We start from the raw sequence: 12,744 nt of genomic DNA, 5'->3' as shown, positions 1-12,744 counted from the left end.
TTTAGCTCTTACTTGGTTCTCCTTTAATTTCTCAGGTACTAATATAAGTGATGAGGATTTTCTTTTGCTGGAGCTTTTGCACTGGTTTAAGGAAGAATTTTTTCACTGGGTGAATAACATTTTGTGCAGCAAATGTGGTGGACAGACTAGGTCTAGAGACAGATCATTACTACCCAACGATGATGAGCTGAAGTGGGGCGCAAAGAAAGTGGAAGATCATTACTGTGATGCCTGCCAGTTCAGCAATCGATTCCCAAGGTGGGTGCCCAGGACAGTAAAGTCAGAATAATCTCTTAATGAAATAGTTAGAAGAGAGTTTTACTAAATGAACTTTTAATATTTATTTTAATTATCAGAAATATATTCCTCTGAAACACAGGTGAGCAAACTGTGGCTGGCAGGCTAAATCCAGCCGACATCCTGTTTTTGTAAGTAAAGTTATATTAGAAGATAACCATGCTGATTCATTTGCTTGTGGTCTGTTTTTATGCTGCAACAGCAGAGTTGAATAATGGTGACAGAAATGATATGACCCACAAAGTCTGAAATATTCACCGTCTGTCTTTTATAGAAAATTAGTTGACTCTTGTTCTAAAGTATAACTTGAGTATCGTCATGTTTAATGCTATATATCTTGTATTACTTTTTTAATTCCTAATTTTTAACTGTCTGATAACTAACAATACTGATAATAATAATGCTGAAGTATACTTTTACCTTCCATACTATCATCGGATGATTATTTTAAACACATAATTGTATTTACTCTCACAATAATCAGCATTATTATTATCATCAGTATTATTAACAGAAGTTTGTTGTAGTTAGGTGCTTCCCCTGCCCAACCTAACCTGCTCCTCATATCTCTAAATTTTAAACTAAGGACATTTTAAATTTTAAATTTCCATTCTTTCATTTATAAGCCTGTTTTCAGATTTTCTGAATTGGCGACGCTTATAAAGTTTGGTTGTATTATCAGTCAAGAAAAGATACCACATTTTGAAAATATCTAATTTTTTTAGCTTAGGACATAGTTTCTAATCATGTGCTCGTTTTAACTTCTAGCTGTTCTCTATATGGGGAGGCTGAGGCAGGAGGATTGCTTGAACCTGGGAGGCAGAGGTTGCAGTGATCCGAGATTGTGCCACTGCGCTCCAGTCTGGGCAAAAGAGTGAGACTTCGTCTCAAAAAAAAAAAAAAAAATTTAATTACCTAAGTTCTGAATTCATTTATTTAGCTTAAGAAATGTTTCGTTAAGCATTTGCTTAACAGACTTGTCATCGCAGAGCCCATTCATTTATGCCACTGTTTCCTTTCCTTCCAAAGCACATCGCTGACCTCGCTGCTCAGCTGCAGCACTTTTCCTGCTCAGCTCTATCAGTTCAAAACCCGCCTCAACACAAAATGCAAAATTCAGTGTTCTCGAATTGTCTGGTAATTTTATAATTGGAGTAACTTCTGAAACGAATGTTACAAATAGATCCCAAAAAACAACTTCTAAATTAGCAGGCACCTTTAAATACTGCAAAAGAGTAAAATTTTAATCAAAATGATTATTAGAAAGAAAGATAATATTTTAGATAAAATTGAATGTAAGCTAAAATTTTTGTTGAGTAATTTGTTAAAGTTGTTTACCTTTTAAATATAGTGAGCTAGTTATACCAGTTTGCTTGTCCAAACCTTACCTTATTCAAAACACAGGTCAAATAAAAGCTCTCCTCCCCAGCCACTTTCTGACTTGTTGTATTGTTTGGTCACTAACCTGACCTGTTGTATTGTTTGATCACATTCTGCCATATATTAAACACTAAATCTGACCTGTTGTATTGTTTGATCACATTCTGCCATATATTAAAATTATTTATGTTCATTCCTTTCCTCAGGATTGTGAACACCTTGAAAGCAGTACTACTGTTTATTTTTCACCAAAGATTCTAACATTGTGCCTCATATATTCTAGATTCCTAAATCAATATTTAAAAACAAATTAAAGACTGGGCGCAGTGGCTCACGCCTATAATCTCAGCACTTTGGGAGACTGAGACGGGCAGGGTGGATCATGAGGTCAGGAGATCGAGACCATCCTGGCTAACACGTTGAAACCCTGTCTCTACTAAAAATACAAACAAAATTAGCCAGACCTGGTGGCATGCGCCTATAGTCCCAGGTACTGTGGAGGCTGAGGCAGGAGAATCGCTTGAACCTGGGAGGCAGAGGTTGCAGTGAGCTGAGATCACGCCACTGCACTCCAACCTGGGTGACAGAGTGAGACTCCGTCTCAAAAAAACAAAAAAAAATTAAGAAACGTTTCTGTTTAGCATAGAGGTAATGTAAATTATCTTAAAAATCTTGATTTTGATAATCAAAGTTTTTTTTTTTTCTTTTTAAACCAGATATAATAACCCTGAGAAACTTTTGGAAACAAGATGTGGACGGTGTGGCGAGTGGGCCAATTGTTTTACACTGTGCTGCCGAGCTTTAGGGTTTGAAGCTCGCTATGTTTGGGATTACACAGGTACAGAATGTGGAATGAGCAGAGGGTAGTAGGGCTTTGCAGGCTTACAGGTTTGGGTTTACATTCTGAGCCCATCATTCTCTGTTACTTTTTGGCCTTGTCAGTCTGACCTTCCATTTGCCTTGTGTAAAACAGTAATAATACCAACCTTCCAGGTTTCTTGAAGGGATCACAAGAGTTTTGTAAAACACCTAGCGCTGTGCCTGGTGCTTTGCACTATAAATATTCTTTTTTTCCCCTTTATTTTATTTTTATTGATGCATAATGGATGTACATATTTGGGGGATACTTGTAATAATTTAATGCATTTATATAAATTCCACAGAGCAAATCAGTATTATTGGGGTACCTGCGATCTTAAATATTTGTCTTTATGCTGGAAACATTTGAATTACTCTCTCCTAGCTATTATGAAATATGCAGTCGACTATTGTAAACTATAACCACCCTATTGATCTATCAAACACTAGGTGTTATTTCTTTTATTTAGCAATTTACCATGGCATTTATAGTGATACTATTTATATATGGATAAAAACATGTAATAATGTGCCATAGAAATCTTCATTGCTATAGGGATTACTGTAAAAGATTTAGTAAACTGTAAACTTAAATTGCAGTATACAGAAATAATAAAATAAAAGTCATGTGATATTTGTGTTGTCCCTGTTTAGAAATGACTTGTGTGGTCTACATGTTAAAAAGTTGTTTTCCTTGTGTTTCCATTTTCTAAAGAATTAAATGAAACCTTCCGTTAATAGTTAGTGTTCTCTTAAAATCAAATATAAAGCATATATTGACCAGAGATTCTATTAGACTTCCTGCCAGTTCTGGGTCTTAAAGTCCAGAGAGAGAGACTGTAGTTTCAAAAGTGACATTAACTCCTTCATGATGGTAAAATCAGAATGATACTTTTTATGCTGCTGTTTAAAATGTCTACCTTCTTAAGAGATAGAGCGCACATTAAGCCTAAAACTGAACACATTAAAGGAGATTGGAAAAACATTTTTAAAATTTCAAAGAGACAGAAATTAATACAGGTATTCGAAAATCCTGTGTGCCAGAAAAATGCACTTATTAACTGAAATTCAGAATATTACGCATTACTTTATGATTCTTAGGAGTTTGTGTATAGTTATTAGAAGTCATTCTGATTTCATTGTCTTTTTTCCATTGCTCTCTTTTCTCTTACTTGAGTAGACCATGTCTGGACAGAAGTCTATTCTCCTTCTCAGCAGCGGTGGCTACACTGTGATGCATGTGAAGATGTCTGTGACAAGCCACTCCTTTATGAAATAGGATGGGGCAAGAAGCTTTCCTATGTCATAGCATTTTCAAAAGATGAGGTAGGGCATAAAAGAAAAAAACTTTTTTCCAAAAATAAAATATATTTTTTTCTTTTTTGACAGTTTTATGAATGTAAAATTAACATACGATAACCTGCATATATTTAAATTGTACAGTTTGATAAGTTTTATTTGTATACACTGAAATCACCACTGCAAATCAGTATTCATTTTATGGATGTGCCATAGTTTACCATTTAACCTGTTGATGGCTATTTGGGTAGTTCCCAGTTTTTTTCACGATTTCAAACTAAGCTGCCATGAACATTCAGGCACACAAGTCTTTATACGGGCATATGCTGCCTTTTCTCTTTGCTTAATGCCTACGAGTAGAATGGCTGCATTATATGGTAGATATACATATAACTTTTTAAGAAACCACTAAACTGTTTACCAACGTGATTGTGCCATTGTGCCATCTCACAGCAGTATGTGAGAGTTTCCGTTTCCTCCATGTCCTTGCTAACATTTAGTATGATCTGACTTTTTAATTTTATCCCCTTTAATAGGTGTGTAGTGGCATTTCATTATGGTTTTTATTTGTACTTCCCTAACGACAAATAATATTGAGCATCTTTTTACGTGTTTGCTTACCATCCATATGTCCCCTTTGCTTATTTTTTTTTTTACTTGGGTATTGTGTTTTCTTACTGTTGGGTTTTGAGAGTTATTTATATATTCTTATATAAGTCCATTATCAGATGTGTGCTTTGCAAAGATTTTTCTCCCTATCTGTTGTTTGTCTTTTCATACTCTTAATAACTTTTGAAGAGAAGAAACTGGTGTTCAGTTTACCAATTTGTTGTTTTATGGATTGTGCCTTTTGATGTTATATTTAAGAAATTTTGCCTAGCTGTTGGTCACAATGATTTTCTCCCATGTTATGTCTTAGAAGTTTTATATTTTTAGTTTTACACTTAGATCTATGATCCATTTTGAGTTAATTTTTTTATAGGATCTAAGGTATGAAGGGTTTTTTTAACATATGGATAATGAATGTTCTAGCACCATTTATTGAAAAGATTATTTTTTCTCCATTGAATTGTCTTTCCACTTGTATTAAAAATCAGTTCTATAGTATAAATTTAATACAATAAAAATGGATAAAATTTTATTTGTTGAATTTTGTGGAATCAGCTTTACAGATAAATTTTAAAAAGGTAATGTTTTGAAATTTTCACTTTTTTATCATGGCATTTCTGGTTAAACTATCAACTGTTTAGGAATGAATAAGTGACGAATTCAGTTTATTTTACAGACTTTTAAAGTTTTATTTTATTTTATTTTAATTTTTCGAGACAGAGTCTCACCCTGTTGCCCAGACTGGAGTGCACTTACACGATCCTGGCTCACTGCAACCTCTGCCTCCCAGGTTCAAGTGATTCTCCTGCCTCAGCCTCCTGAGTAACTGGGATTACAAGCACGTGCCACCACACTTGGCTAATTTTTTTGTAATTTTTTTTAAGTAGAGATGGGGTTTCACCATGTTGGCCAGGCTGGTCTCAAACTCCTGACCTCAAGTGATCTGCTCACTGCAGCCTCCCAAAGTGCTGAGATTACTGCACCTGGCCCCATGGCTTTTAAATTTTAAACAAAGGATAGTATTCTAAAAATTGCATTTAAGGCTGGGCGTGGTGGCTCATGCCTATAATCCCAGCACTTTGGGAGGCCAAGGTAGGTGGATCACCTGAGGTCAGGAGTTCGAGACCAGCCTGGTCAACATGGTGAAACCCCGTCTCTACTTAAAACAATACAAAAATTAGCTGGGCGTGATAGTGCATGCCTGTAGTCCCAGCTACTCGGGAGGCTGAGATACAAGAATCGCTTGACCCTACAAGTGAGACTACAGTGAGCTGAGATCATGCCACTGCACTCTAGCCTGGACAACAGAGTGAGACTTCATCTCCAAAAAAAAAAGCATTTAAAAATTACATACATTCTAGGTATCTAGTAAATAAAGGTTGATGGTTGTAATCTTGTTAATTATTTGCATTCTGTTATTTGTTTCAGGTAGTTGATGTTACTTGGCGATATTCCTGTAAACATGAAGAGGTGATTGCTAGAAGAACTAAGGTTAAAGAAGCATTACTTCGAGAAACTATTAATGGGCTTAATCAGCAGGTATGTGGTGGCTATCTTTTTTGAAAGAACAGTTGACATTTTTTATGTAATCGAGAATAGCCATTTATAGCCTATGGAAATTCTTAAAGTAGTAGCATTGTTTCATAAGCAGGAATATTTTAATATGTTCTGTCTTTTTGTTCATTGAAAATTTTGAGGACTCATTTTAAATATTATGAGTTATTAAACTGTCTCATCTCAAAGTTCTATGAAACACAATTTCAATGTTGGTAGTACCTGACAAAAAGTGTGTTGTCTTATTTATCAATGTAACTGTGCTTTGGATATGACACAGACTTATATTTATGTAGTATGTGTGTACATACACACACACACAAACACACACACACACGTCCATGTGAAGACATTTCTGAAGCAAGGCACAGGAAATTATTAACAATGACTACTTCCGAGGAGAGGAACTGGGGTTCCAAGATGAAAGGTTCAATTTTTATTTTATACCCCATGGATAGTATTGAAAAATTTAACTCTATACATGTGGGTTTTTTTCATAAATTAAAAAATAAGCAATGAATTTTGGTGTAGCAGGCAGTCAGAACAGAGCAGAGCAGATTAATCCAATCAGTGATTATGATTCCAGGTAAGGTTTCAGTCTATTTTGTATCTGCACTTACTCCTAATGTGTAGCCCTTCAGAGATCTCTACCTGAAAACCTGGAGTATTTGCTAGACCCCCTTGCTGTAGAAGACTCTGACCCTCAGTTTATTTTTACCCCAGCACTGTGATTCTGCTAAAAATTCTGGTTTGATTTCCAGCACTTTAGTCACTATTTTGTCCTTGGCTTCTCAGACTGTTCTCATGCCACTTAATAATTGACAAATGACTGGAAGGGAAAAGGGTGCAGCATGTGCCCTTCACCTGAATTCTTTTCTTCTCTTGGAGTCTTGACTTCTCAAGTTCTGGCTGCCTTTGCAGCTTTCTGTTGCATTCAACAGGTGTTTATATGTGAGTGTTCTGTGTGTGTGTTTCTACTAGCTTTTCTAGCTTTTCTCAGCAAGACATTCTGACACAAGCCAGTCTATCATATCCAGAAACAGAAGTTGCTACCTTCATTATAAATAAATCTAGGACAGTAGAGCTCATGGAGAGTTGGAAATAGGTGTTAAATGATTTCCCAATGTAAAGTTTATAAAATTATTTAACTTTTCCACAGTGTCCTTTTTATTTTCTGAATAATATATGTTTGAAAATAAAATTCAATACTTGTTTCAAGACCTCTTAAAATGCAAGTGTTTTAAATATATTCTTGCTTAGAGATGGACCTATACATTCCCCAATCTTAACAACTTTTTTAAAAAACATGAATTACAGAGGCAACTGTTTTGTCAGAAAACAGAAGGAAAGAACTTCTCCAGAGGATAATTGTGGAGCTTGTTGAATTTATATCTCCCAAAACCCCTAAACCTGGAGAACTTGGGGGAAGAATATCTGGGTCAGTGGCTTGGAGAGTAGCCCGAGGTGAAATGGGTCTACAGGTATTTAATTCATTCTAGCATGATGATCCTTTTACTTTCCTGCTTTCTATACTATGCTTTTCCTGTACTATGCTCCAAGTGCATTGACTATGACCTTTCAGTTAACTTGAGAGTAATTATTTTAAAATGCAAATATTTGAAGAGAACCAGTAATTGATTGACATAGCATAGTCATGTGTAAGAGTTAGCAAAGCATTTTTAAAATGGGACTTAAAATTTTTTTTACCTTATGTAAATTTTTAGTGCAGTATAACTTTTACTGAAGAATATACAGGAAAATGCACAAATTACAAATGTACAGCTTAATGAATGTTTACAAATTTAACACCCTTGTAATCACCAACCAGAATAAGAAATAGATCACTGGAACTGTAGAAACAAGCGTGAGTTTCTTTCCACACTGTCTTACACCCTTGAAAGTAATCATTATTCTGGCTTCTAACATCATATATTAATTTTGCCTGTTATTGTGCTTTATATAAATGGAATCATATAGCACGTACTGTTTTGTATATAACTTCTTTTGTGCAACTTTGTGTCAGTGAGATACATGTTGCAATATGTATGGTATGTTTAGTCTCATTGCTGTATAATTCATTGTATGAATGTAATTTTTCACTGTTGATGGCTATTTGGGTTATTTCTAGTTTTGGCTGATATAAATGGTGCTGCTCTGAACATTTATATTCATATTTTCAGTGAATATGTGTAGGCATTTTGTTGGATGTATACCTAGGAATGGAATTGCTAGGTAATAGAGTATGAGTATATTCAGCTTTAGTAGATATTGCCAAACAATTTTTCAAAATGGTTATGCCAGCTTATACTCTCACCAGCAGTATATGAAATTTTTTGACATCTTTTTGTACACTTGGTATTGTCTATCTTTTCCATTTTAGCAGTTTTGGTGGCATATAGTAGCATCATGATTTTAGTTTGCATTTTGGTGATGACTAATTATGTTGAATGCCTGTTCTTTAAACTTTTGGATGTCCTCATTCTCTTTTGTGAAGTGCTTATTTAGGTCTTTTAAAATGAGAATCTAATGCATTTAGAAGAATGCTATTTCACTTTTATCCTCTCCAGATGAAAACTTTATGGAGTGGGGAAAATACAGAATTTGGGGAATTCAGCAGATGAAAGTGTTTATTTCTTGGTATATGCTTGCATATATCTGATATTGGCTAGAAATTATTGTTGGTGGTATAATTACTGTTACATTAAAACTTATTTTTTAAGATATCACATGATTAATCTCCCAAAAGTAAATAACAATAGAAATATAATTTCCGTAGTTAGGTCCTAAAGTTAAGTGACTAGGTAAAAATCAGTGTGCTAGACTTTGTAACGGGCATTAGGACAGTATAATAAACTTTCCTTCGCCTTTAGGGAGCTAAAGTTGAGTCACTGGAGAGCATTTAATATAAATGTTTAGGAAATTTGCAATGAAAAATGCTTGAAAGGAAAATAACTCATCACAATATCAATATCAAGCAGTTCCAGAGTTTTATTTATCTACTTTTTCTAAATTTGCCATTGTTGCAGCTCATTTCTCTAGTAACAGAATATGTTTTAAAGGAGCAAATTATCCCTAATAAATTTTATATTTGCTTTTTAATTTGTCCTATCATCTGTAGCAGGCAGTTAAAAGTGTTGGTTCAGCCATAGGATTACAAGATCCAAATTCAACAAATAATTCAAATCACTGCCAATGCAGTGTGTTACAAGTATAAATCTAAATACAGCCAGTTAAAAAGAGCTAATTTAATTCACAGCTGTGTTCAATTTAAAACATGGATATTATTTAGGTCTTCATTTCTTTTTATGCATGGGTATGCTACCTCTTGCATGGCATGGAAGTTGATTAACTTTAAAAATATGAATTGGGTTGCATACCACATTGTTTTCTCTTTTGAATTTTTTTTTTAAGTTTCTTAATTGCTGGAGACTGTTTTAGGGCCATGGATTTAAAAAGAAATAATTTTTTCCTTTAGAAATGGATGTTTGTTTTAAAAGTAAATAGAAAAACATTCATCCTAAATACTTTTGGAATTAATCTTGCAATCAGCTGGAAACAGAAGGAACATTGGTGATATCATTTCCAGAAAGAAAAGTTTTATTTTAATCTTAGAATTAAAATATTGTATAAAATGTTAATGTTATTTTGGACTAGAATGCAAAGATTGCCTGGGATTTTAAGGTTAAAATGTGAGCTTTTGTAATAATTTTACACATGCAGAAGATTGTTTCATGCTATACCTCTCAGCTGCTCTCCTACCTTAGGGAATTAGGAAAGGACACTGAAGAAATGGTTGAGGACTGAGGATGAAAAAGAATCAAGTATGTGGAGAGTAGAAAGAACAGCATCCTAGACGAAAGAAGCAGCATGTCTCAAGGCCGTGAGGCAAAATGAGCTGGACCTTTTTGAGGAACTAAAGGAAAAGTAATATGATGTGAGTGTAGAAATGAAAGGGAAGAGTGACAGGACATCTGGTTGGAGAAGCAAGCAGGGTGAACCATCATAAGGCCCTGGTAGCCTTGGTAAAGAGCTTGGAGTTCAAGTCACTGAAGTGAGTTAAGCAGAAAAGTGACATATCCTAGTTTACATTTTTTCAAAAATCATTTTCATTGCTATGTGGAGCATGGATAGGAGAGGTAAGAGTTGAAAGCTGGGAGTCAGCTTCAGGAGACAGCTGTAGAAGTCCAAGTAGGGGATAGTGGTGGTGGTAGAAAAGAATAAAAATTAATGAATTCATTGAATGCAAAATCACAAAAATATAAGTCAGAGCTCATACTTCTTGTTTTCTCTCTAGTAATGTTTAGAGCTATAACATCATACTGATTATATTTAATTTATAAAATAATTTCCAAATTTTCCAATGGCACCAATTTTTTCTTTTCAATTTTGAAGGATTCTCTTACCACTCTGCTTAGTAATTTCTCTTTTTTCTTTTTTACATCTTCCATAATGTTGAAAAACTAATTCTGCTTTCTTTTAAGAGAAAAGAAACCTCGTTTATTCCCTCTGAAAATGAGAAGATTTCTAAACAGCTCCACCTTTGTTATAATATTGTGAAAGATCGTTATGTTCGAGTTTCAAATAACAATCAAACCATTTCTGGATGGGAGAATGGTGTGTGGAAAATGGAATCTATATTCAGAAAAGTTGAAACAGACTGGCACATGGTAACTTAATACATAAAACCATTTAAAACTTTTGTCGTTGTTTAAGCAAATATAGATTGGCTTCATTTTTCAGTTGTGCAAAATATGAAAACTGATATATCATACTTATTTTTAGTAATCCTTTAACCTGGAAAAGAAAATTGTGTCCCCAGTGCGTAATCAAAAGTCCACTAGAAATCCTTGCATTTTTGGCCGGGCGCGGTGGCTCAAGCCTGTAATCCCAGCACTTTGGGAGGCCGAGATGGGCGGATCACGAGGTCACAAGATCAAGACCATCCTGGCTAACACGGTGAAACCCCGTCTCTACTAAAAACTACAAAAAAAATTAGCCAGGCGTGGTGGCGGGCGCCTGTAATCCCAGCTACTCCGGAGGATGAGGCAGGAGAATGGCGTAAACCCGGGACGCGGAGCTTGCAGTGAGCTGAGATCCGGCCACTGCACTCCAGCCTGAGCGACAGAGCGAGACTCCGTCTCAAAAAAAAAAAAAAAAAGAAATCCTTGCATTTTTATCAAGGAAGTATCTGTTTTCATCTAAGAGGATGAATTTAAGTCTTTCATGGGGAAAAATAATCAAATGTATGATGAAGCCATGTGACTGATTTTGCATGAATATATATATATATTCTATTTAATACTATATATATATATGTATAGTCTATTCAATACTATATATATATATAGAGAGAGAGAGAGAGTGAATTAATTCCTTCACAGATGTGTATTGATTACCCATTAAATACAGGCTATTTAGGGAGTATAATAGATTTAGTTCAAAATTTCAGAAAGCTAAACATCTAATAGGCAGTCACTTCAAAGAATGGATGATTGAGCAGCAATATTGGTTATTTCTTCTCTGTATCTTAAAAAAATAAGTAAGTAGAGGTTAGGACTATAGCAGTGCATTTATACCAAGTTAATCATCACATTCAGTAACAAATAAGAGGCTTTGCTTTAAAACTGCCTGCTCCTTAGAAATACACCAAAATAAACTTAAAGCTATTCACATGACCTCAGTAGATCTGATCTTATTATTGATAGAGTTTCATAGGGATTAATTAACTTATAGGAAGCTTTTAAAGTTAATTTACCAAGATACTTGAGTGGGAAGTTGTTCACTTGTAAAATATATTGATAGATTTAAAAAGTGAGACACATACAAACAGCTGCTAGTGTTTATGAGCATCTGTTATATGCTGTCACTGTACTAGGCATTAGTCAAATTACCAAAGATGTCTATACAGGGATAAGGTCTCTGCTTTTCTCTTTTTCAACCGTAAGTTTTGTTCAAAAACTTACCTTGCTGCTTAAACATAGAAGTACTCCGTTTATATCACATTGTCTAATACTAAAAAAGTTGAGGTATTTTTGTATTAATAACTTATAGGATTATTCTAAATTTTGGAATTTTCTTCTTTAGCTAAAGAAATGCATAAAAATAGAGATAAAATTTAAAATTTCAAGATATCTGTAATTAGTTGTGTAGTTGATGAGAGAGGATGAACATCTTCTAGAAGACTATCCTTAGCCTAAGAATTTCTCTGAACAGAAAGCAAGATAGAATAAAAGTGTAATCCAGTGACTATACTTGCTGAAATGGAGAAAAATCATGTGTTTCCTCCTAATCAGCAACATTAGTCAAGTAGTAATGATGGGGAAAATAGTGATGTGTTACAGAAGATGTGCTATGCCAAGAAACAGAACTACTCTATGGAGTATTCCTTCTTTGTCTTATACACCCATTTGTTCATCAGCAAACTTGTACTGTTGTGCCAGGCATTATTCTCAGCTACATGGACAAAAAGATGATTCCTGACCTCACGATCTAAAAGGGGAAGCCAAAGCATAAACCACCGTCTTAACCATGATGCAGAGTGCTATAATAAGGATATCAACACATTGCTATGGAAACAGCGAGGTGGGAGTGATTAGCTCTGGCTGTGGGAGTTGGGCAAAGTTCCACTGAGCAGACGACATTTGAGCTGGACGCTGAAGGTTGAGTAGGTGTTCATCAGGCAAGGAAACCAAAACAAGGCATGGAGTACGTGGCATGTTTCAGCATCTCCAAATAGAACATTTTAGC

General features: G+C 34.8%; 1 protein-coding gene across 4 annotated transcripts in view; it reads left to right on the top strand.

The window, feature by feature from the left end:
* The window catches only part of NGLY1 (N-glycanase 1), a 67,561-nt gene that overhangs the window by 46,390 nt on the left and 8,427 nt on the right, over positions 1-12,744 (top strand). For 2 of the 4 annotated variants that reach the window (XM_017893411.1, XM_017893413.1), the window contains exons 5-10: positions 36-258; positions 2,394-2,515; positions 3,716-3,861; positions 5,872-5,982; positions 7,317-7,478; positions 10,479-10,664. In XM_017893411.1, the coding sequence (XP_017748900.1) occupies positions 36-258; positions 2,394-2,515; positions 3,716-3,861; positions 5,872-5,982; positions 7,317-7,478; positions 10,479-10,664 (950 nt within the window). The remainder of the gene's footprint in view (positions 1-35; positions 259-2,393; positions 2,516-3,715; positions 3,862-5,871; positions 5,983-7,316; positions 7,479-10,478; positions 10,665-12,744) is intronic. The other 2 variants (XM_017893409.1, XM_017893410.1) reach the window with 2 other exon arrangements.

This window comes from Rhinopithecus bieti, unplaced genomic scaffold (genome assembly GCF_001698545.2).
Source record: "Rhinopithecus bieti isolate Rb0 unplaced genomic scaffold, ASM169854v2 scaffold_23460, whole genome shotgun sequence".
NCBI lineage: Eukaryota > Metazoa > Chordata > Mammalia > Primates > Cercopithecidae > Rhinopithecus > Rhinopithecus bieti.
This window is presented reverse-complemented; position numbering and strand designations above follow the sequence as displayed.